This window comes from Otolemur garnettii, unplaced genomic scaffold (genome assembly GCF_000181295.1).
Source record: "Otolemur garnettii isolate 467f Iridium unplaced genomic scaffold, OtoGar3 scaffold00031, whole genome shotgun sequence".
Taxonomy (NCBI): domain Eukaryota; kingdom Metazoa; phylum Chordata; class Mammalia; order Primates; family Galagidae; genus Otolemur; species Otolemur garnettii.
The window spans coordinates 4,968,393-4,976,589 of record NW_003852426.1 but is presented as its reverse complement, the minus strand read 5'-3'; the positions used below and the strand labels follow the sequence as shown (position 1 = coordinate 4,976,589).

At 52.8% G+C, this 8,197-nt stretch overlaps 1 protein-coding gene across 2 annotated transcripts in view; it reads right to left on the bottom strand.

The window, feature by feature from the left end:
- Positions 1-342: 342 nt before the first annotated feature.
- Positions 343-8,197, bottom strand: part of HMGA1 (high mobility group AT-hook 1) — an 8,758-nt gene continuing 903 nt past the window's right edge. The window contains exons 3-6 of one of the 2 annotated variants that reach the window (XM_012804699.1): positions 4,869-5,046; positions 3,063-3,146; positions 2,416-2,466; positions 343-1,194 (exon numbers count right to left, since the gene is read on the bottom strand). In XM_012804699.1, coding sequence (XP_012660153.1) covers positions 1,141-1,194; positions 2,416-2,466; positions 3,063-3,146; positions 4,869-5,003 — 324 coding nt within the window. In that variant the 5' untranslated portion in view covers positions 5,004-5,046 and the 3' untranslated portion in view covers positions 343-1,140. The remainder of the gene's footprint in view (positions 1,195-2,415; positions 2,467-3,062; positions 3,147-4,868; positions 5,047-8,197) is intronic. The other variant, XM_012804701.1, reaches the window with a different exon arrangement.

Here is an 8,197-nt window from a genome sequence, read left to right as displayed (position 1 = left end):
CCTTCATGGTTAGTTTAGGCCCCCCTCCTCACTCTGCTGCAGCATCCTTGGGGCAGGGCCCCACCTTCCCTGGGACTGGGGTGGTCAGTAACCCAGCCTGCTGTGCCTCAGTCCCCCTTCCCCATAAAGAGTATCTTGGGGGAGGGGATGATGTGGGCAGAACAGGAGGCAATGAGGATGACCATTTGGTGCTGGTAGCAGCAATGACGATGTTGAATGGAACATGGAACAAAAAACAACACAACTGTCCAGAGGTAGTTTGTGAACAGAGGAAAGATGGAACCAGAACCTTGGGGGTTAGGGAGGAGCAGGAGGGTGGGGTGTGGGCATGGTGAACCCTGGCTGCAAGGTGGGGTAAGAGAAGTCAGAGTAGGGCAAGCAGACCCAGCCCACCTTAGGTGGCTGCTGCAGGGAATCTGGGCCTCTCCTGGAAAAGGGGTGACTGCGCCTCCAGCATTCAAATAGTCTCGGATCCCAGGTGGAGGGAAAGGTGGGCTAGGACCCCCTGTGTTTAGGGGGAAGAGACTCATACCCTTCCCACCTTTCTTCATGTGCCCTAAGGGGCTGTCCAACCTATTACAGAGACTAGGGAAGAAGAACATGGTGACAAAGACACAGGCTGGCTAGGGGCCAAGCAGCCCCCTCCATTGGCCACACCTGTTGCCAGGACAGTGGCATGGGGTATGCCAGAATGAGATGGGGCCTGGGCCCCTTTTAAGGCCAGGGGAGTCCTCCCAGGCCCCTCTATGGGAAGCCAGAGGGAATAGTAGAGGAGCAGAGAGGGCCCCCAAACCAAGAGCCCACAGAGCAGTGTCCCCACTGTTGAGGGAGTAGAGACAGAGCAGGCGCAGAGCGCGGCTAAGTGGGATGTTAGCCTTGTCCAGGAGAGCAAGTGTGTATGCATGGGTTGGAGGGATGGCTGGGAACCAAGGCCAGGGGAAAACTGCTCCCCACACAGCCCCTAGGGGCCCCGCAGCCGCTGGTGTGCTGTGTAGTGTGGAGGTGAGGGCAGGTGGGGGGCTGGCAGAGGCAGTGGTGATGGGGGCCTGGGGGGAAGGGCAGGGCAGTGGGAGCGGAGCAAAGCTGTCCAGTCCCAGAAAGAAGCTGCTCCTCAGTGAAGGGAGCAGGCGGCAGGCACGGTCACTGCTCCTCCTCTGAGGACTCCTGCGAGATGCCCTCCTCTTCCTCCTTCTCCTGTGAGGTGGGCAGAGCTATCAGTGTGAGCTCTGGGTCTGGCCCCCACCCCCTCCCTGTACTCCCTGACTTCTCTAGAAGGGGGATGAGTCAGGGCTGAGTGTGTGGGTGACTCAGCAACCTCTACGGCAGGATTTCATTCATAAAAAAGGAAGAATTTAAAAGGAGGAAAAATACCCACACACATTCTGCTCTCACCCAGAGCCAGAAGCCAAGGCCCCCTTGGCCCCCAGGCCCATGGTAAAGGCAGGGGGTACAGCCCAGTGCACATTAATTCAAGGACCTGACTGGTTCTCTGTTGGCGGGGAGGCTAGAAAAAGAGTGACTGGAGGATACGTGTGCCCCCTCTATTGATACAGGGGAGCCAGGTGGCCTTACCCCATAGTGGCAGGTGCTTGGCTGTGGAGCCCCAGTCCACAGTCCTCTGGGGTGGATGAGGGCTGACCCCCGGCCAGGGTGGGGAGGAAGGGGAAGTGTGCCGTGCCGGGGCTCACTCATTGGGCGGGAATGTTGGGACACCACACGGGGGCTAGCCCCCGTGACAGGCAGAAACTCCAAAACAACTTGTTTCCTGTTACTCACTCCAGGAGCCTAGCCAGCAGCACCCCCAACCCCCACCCCACCCCACTCCACCCCACCCCAGTGGTGGCTCAGCTCTAGGAATGAGCTTCTTGGAGTTAAGGGGGCAGGTTAGGGGTAAGGAATGGCCAGGAGTGGAAAGGCTGGCATGATCATTACCGTATCCCTAGAGGTACCCTAAGTCTCCTGACCTACCCTCCCCTCCAGCTATTTAGGGGCTCAGAAATGAATGATGCTCCTGGTGAGCAACTCTTAACCAGCTGTGACCCCTGCCCAAGGCTAAGCTCCCAGAAGGATCACAGTGAGAACAAGCCTCATCCCTTCCTCAGATGGCTTTCCTCATCCCTGTAAACGAGAGGGGAGAAACTAGATGACTTCTAGTATCTCCCTCCCCTAGTACTGAATCTATTCTAGGGGCAGAGGGAGGCGAGAACCCCTTCAGCACCAGGTGGGCAGAGCAGGCCAGGATGTGGCCTTATTTGGGATCCCTCACTTCTCAAAGGGACAGCCCATCAAAGCCCTGTGCAACTCCAGGCCTCAGGCCAGAAGAACACCCATGGTGGGTGCTTAGGATTAGGTACCTACATTAACACCCTCCCAAGAACCAATGAGGTGAGTCCCAGTCCCTGCTGCTTTACCTACCAGTTTTTTGGGTCTGCCCCTTGGTTTCCTTCCTGGAGTTGTGGCGGTTTTCTAGAGAGTTAGAGAAAATACCCCCTAAGTCAAAAATGTTCAACAATGGTCACCCAATGACCAACGACCAATGCCCTTGACAGTGAGATAGGTGCAGACCTACCTCTGTTTAGGGCAGTCCAGGACTCTCACTCAGAAGGTCCACCCAAGACCAGCTGGTGATGACTGGCCAGCCACACTTGCCCCACTCAACATACACACACGCCCCCTACTCCCTCCTCCACCTATGACTCAGAGGATATGAGTCGTGTCTTGAAAAAATAAAATAAAAAACAAAACAACTTTTCTGAAAGCCTGATGCCACTGTGAATCTGGCCTTATCCCCACTTTCTCCAGACCAAGAAAGCTACAGGACTCCTGCCTTGACCTCCTCAGTTGTCCTGAGCAGGACCAACCCCATAGAAGTAAGCTCTCTGTCACCACCCTGTTTTCCCCAGTGAGCAAAACACAGTGCTATCCCCCCTGTGCAGGGAACGGGCTCCAGGAGTCAGGACAACCCAGGACCCTTTACAGACCTCTCTACATTTCTCCATGGAGAAATCAAGAGGGATTTTTGCTTTACATCTGCCCAGGAGTGGCCCTATCTCAAGCCTCACCCGGGTCTTGGCAGCACCCTTGTTTTTGCTTCCCTTTGGTCGGCCCCGAGGTCTCTTAGGTGTTGGCACTTCGCTGGGCTCCTTCTGCAAAGATAGATGGGGCAGTCAGGGACATAATCACCACCTTCTCAGCCCCTTCAGAAGACACGGGCTCCCTCTGCTCCATCCCAGCAGGGTCAAGTCAGCAAGAATCACTTGACCAAGTATCCATGTGAGTGACATCCATGTGAACCATGGATGACAAGCCCTTCAGTACCCAAGGCCTTAGCTGGACCATCTTTACAAAGCTCCTCCTAACCTTCCCCTCGATCCCCTGGGGTTTTCTAGGACAACAAAAATGGTCAGAAGACTCCTGAGGAAAGTGTCACAGAGACAGAAAATGTTAGGTGGCTCTAAGGCCCAGTCTTAGGGCCCAGGCACTGATCTTGAGCAGGACACAATGCTGGAGCCTCAATTTCCTCATCTGTAAATAGTGATGAGACTCACCTTGCAGAGGGTTATGAAAATCAAATATGTGTAAATACCTAGCACTGGGCCAGGACTGCCGCCTATTCCCCTAAATGACACATGCTGGAGACTACTGGGATGCATCCAAGGGGAAGGGTCACCTCTAGGATGCCTCTGGGGAAGATGTATGTCCAGACCCCAGAGATCCCTGCCACTGTTGCCACTCAAATTTTAATAAGCTTGAGATGGAATAAAAAGCTTCTGCATATTGCATAAAAGCTGGGCAGTAAAAGCTGTCAGCTACTGTTTCCCAGGGGCAGCTGCCCACAGACTGTTTATAACCATGGTCCAGTAACCCAACACCCCTCTGGACACTCCCCACCACTGAGCAAAGCTAACAGTCAAGGGACAGGCTAAGAGGAGGATGAGTTCCTCAACCTCAGGCTCAGAAGGTGGCAATTGACTCCTCACAGCTCATGTGTCCTTAAGACCCAGGGACTGGCCAGTACAGACCATGTTCTACCTTACACAGGGAAGACCTGCAGGTGAAACATTCTGCCCAACATTTAAGCAGCAAGAGTCGGCCTAATTCCTTCCCTCACCTTTCTCTTTCCCAGGAATGGTTAGTGACTGGGCTTAACCAACAGTTATTCCTCACCTGGGGGACACTTGCCTCTGGAGAAACAAAGGTCTCAACCACAAACCACCTGGCTTGCCACTCTCCCTAGGATGCCCCACAGTACCAGGCTGACTGTCTCATCCTGTGAGACTTTGTGGGAGCAACACCAGGGTTCTGAGGACCACTGCCAACAACTCCCTTTTTTACTTCTTGAGCTTCAATTTCCATTTAAAGAGCCAGAGGCAAAGTCCATTCCAGGACTACTCAAAGGGTGGGCCGTGGGTGATCCAGCCTGAGCTGAGAAGTACAGAAATTGACAATAAGTTACTTAGAAACTTTTATAGCAAACTGACAGTAATTTTATGTGCACTGACTCTAATGATTAAAACCTTAGCCTTTTAGTTTATTTTCATTTCTGTTAATTCACTGGTCCATAGTAGACTGGAAAAAGAAAAAGGGTGGGAGGTTTATCATAGCGTGGGTACTGGCCTATGATCACCAGGTTGCCTCTGGCTTAGACTTTCAGGCACAGGCTTCAAAACTCAGCATGAATACCTAGGCTCCCAGTTCTCTCCTGGGGTCTTGGAGTTGCATGCAGGGTAGAGAACACATGGGAAGGGAGGACAAATACAAACACACACAGGAATGACTCTGCACTCCATGCATGTTCCCACTTACTGAGACACCAGGTACCCCCCTAGCCCAAAAGAGTACACCAAAGCAAAGATTTGGACACCCACCTGACTCCCTACCAGCGCTGTCCCAGGACTCACCGGAGGCTGCTTGCGCGGCCTGCCCCGGCCTCGCTTCTCAGTCCCATCCTTTTCCTGCTTAGAGGCCAGGGGCTGGCTGGACTTCGAGCTCGACTCACTCATCTTTCCTCCTCTTCGATTAGGTGGAAGAGTGATGGCTGGGATCCTAGGAGACAGTGAGAGCGGTTTTATAACATCTCGCTATGGCCACTTCTTACCACCTCACAACCCCCTAACCTCAAGGTATGCTGCAGGAAACTGCCTGCTCCCAGTGGTGGGGGCCACTAACCCTGTCCAGTTTGGAGGGGTCTGCCACCCCAGCATGCTGCCACTGGGTGGGGCAGGGCCGTTGGGCCTAATCAGCTCCTTATCTGCTCTTCAGAAGGGCTCTTTGTTGTCCTGCCCTGACACCACCCCCACAGGCCCAGGAGATACAGCCAGCCAGCCCAGACCTAGCTGCATGGGTGGGGCAAAGGTGTGGGCGGGGTGGGGGCTAACACACTGCCAGGGTGCCCTCCCTCTGTAGCCAGCTGTTGCCCTTCTTCTTTAGGAGAAAAACCAAACCTGGGCAGTTCACAGGCAACTAAGAAGTGGAAAGAATGAGACCTTGAGATCTGGCAGCTATGGCTGACAACCCCCTGCCTACTGTGCTGATGATAAATTTGGCTATCTGGCAAGGTCCAAGCCTCAACTAAATGCTAAAAGCAAAAGTGTCAATCAGGCAACCAGGGTTGGTGCCTCCACACCAACTCTCCAAGGGTAATGCCCCCATGCAGAGATGGGGACAGCTGACAAGAGGAAGATGGCTGAACTTGCAGTGAGTAGAGTAAGAAAGGAAAAGGTGTCCAAACCCAAAGTGTGTCCTCTTCTCTCCCTTTACCCCTGGCTGGCTCTGCCCACCTACTACAGTCAACTAAAAAAACCCAAGTAACAGAGCTTAGCTGGCCCCCTGGAGCTCTGGTAGGGCTGACCCTACAAGCATCTTGGTCCTTTTTCTAGCATCATCTTTCTTCTCAGAGGCCTATTGGGGTTCAGTTGACACCATTCATTGTGACTTTACCCCAAACCCCTTCCTGTGGCAATTAGTGCCTGCACTCTGTATTTGGGAAGTGATGGTCCCATATATCTCCATCCTGGGGCTACCCCGAAGCCTGCCCTTCGTAAATAGGTGGGCCCAAATAGCTCTAATTCTGAAAGGCTCTCAATCTGTAAGATAGGTAATGAATGATAAGGTACCTGATCAACTGCCTTTCCAAACTGCTTCAAGGATCAAACTAGGCTAATAGTTTTTAAAAACTTAAGATAATGAAAAAGGCCTGGCATAGTGGCTCATGCCTGTAATCCTAGCACTCTGGGAGGCCGAGGGGGGTGGACTGCCCTGAGCTCAGATGTTAGAGACCAGCCCGAGACCCTGTCTCTACAAAAAAAAAAAAAAAAAGCTGGTTTCAAGGGCAAGACAGGATTGTAAGAGGGACTTTCCCTAACAAATGCAATCAGTGTAACCTGGTTTCTTGTACCCTCAATGAATCCCCAACAATAAAAAATAGTAACAATAACAATAATAAACAAGCTGGGCATTGCAGCAGGCACCTGTAGTCCCAGTTACTTGCTTGGGAGGCTGAGGCAAGAGAATGGCTTAAGAGACCAACAGTTGGAGGTTGCTGTGAGCTATGATGCCACAGCGCTCTACGGAAGGCCACAAAGTGAGACTCTCTCAATTAAAAAAAAAAAAAAACTTCACTCCACCAAAAGAACTAGACCATTTGAAAATGTCTTTTCTTTCCTCTTTTCAGCTTTTGAAGCAATTTCTAATTTTAACCCAATAAAAGGAAAAAACATTTCACAAACTTGTGAGTTTTGGAGGGCCTGAAACCCCCCTCAAGCATTAAGCGACCCTCCAGATGACCGGTCTTTGGTAATTATTTTACAATATTTAAGACTTGGAGACCCTTTTAAACAAGGTGGTTGGTGATTTGTCCTGCTCTGTCATTAGTCATTGGTGGCTTGGCCTGTTCTGTAATTACAGGCAGTGATTAGAATCTTGTATTACACCACAGATTCCCCCTTCAAACTTAACATCAAAATTAATAAGCTAAATGAGTCCTGACCTCACATAAAGTCCAGCCCAGGTCCCCTCACAGAGAGGGTTCCAGTTGAAGGAAGCCAGTCCAGAATCTTCAAGAGCCTGGGCCGGGCCTGTCTGAAGATCCTGGTGGGTCTCCCTGGAACCTCATACTGACTGGTGCCTTTCCACAATTCCTGCTGCTGGTGACCCTTTAATCCACCTCCCCCAGAACCAAACCCCCATGAAATGAATAAAGGCCTAAGAAGGCCTTTACTAGTGAGGCCAAGAAACGCTGGTCTCTTCCACCTGTTTCTGAACATCAGCAAAGCCTGTCCTGGAGAAGCCACATTTAAAGCCCAACCCCAATCCCTCAGTTTGTAGGGAGCCTTATTGGGCCTCAAGCCTGTATCTGCCACATACGTAGTGAGCTCCTCAAATGCTTAAGGACTCTAAGAATTACCCTGGGAAATCATCTTAGCCTTTAATTTTAAAAGTAAATAAAACATAGCCCAGAGAAACTGATGAGTGGCCCAAGGTCACACAGCAAGTTGGCTAGCAGGATGGAGTAGGTTGTCGGAGACCCTATCAGTCGGCCACACTGTTTATCCGCCTAGAAGTTGGTTTAGGACCCTGGCAAATACTGCTCCAGACTTGGACCCAGGGTGACTCTGCAAGTGTCTGTACCAGGCCGCTGTAGGCCGACAGGCAGGACTAGGGGCCAGGGCCCGCTGGGGGAGGGGCGCAGGCCGCCCATCCAGGCGCGGGAAATCAGCGCACCCCGACCGCATGCACCGCCACGCGGGTGCACCGGCCCCACTTCCTGCCAGAGGGGGCACCCAAGCCCGCCTTGGGGCAGGAAACCTGGCGCGCGCTCGCGCGGGGGAAGAGGAAGAAAGCCCCCTCCTTCAACGCGCCCTCACCACAACATAGAACCCCAGAAAAAAATAGAAACGGGGAGTCAAAGAACTAGTTCCAACAGAACCCAGCAAAGCAGAGAAACCAGTTTGTGGGGGCGGCGGGTAGGCCTAGCCCCGGGGGCTGAGAAGGCGAGGGCCAGGCCAGAGGTGGGGTCGGGGTGAAGCCCCAAACCCAGGCCCGCGATCCGGCCTCATCTGCGGAGGGGGCATCAGGAGAAAGGCCGAAAGGAAGTGGGGCAAAATTTCGGGGTTCCTTCCCAGCCTCCTCACTTCTAGAACTTCCCTAAGCAATGGGGGACGCCGATCCCCGACTCCCTAGCGGCGCCGCAGCCCGT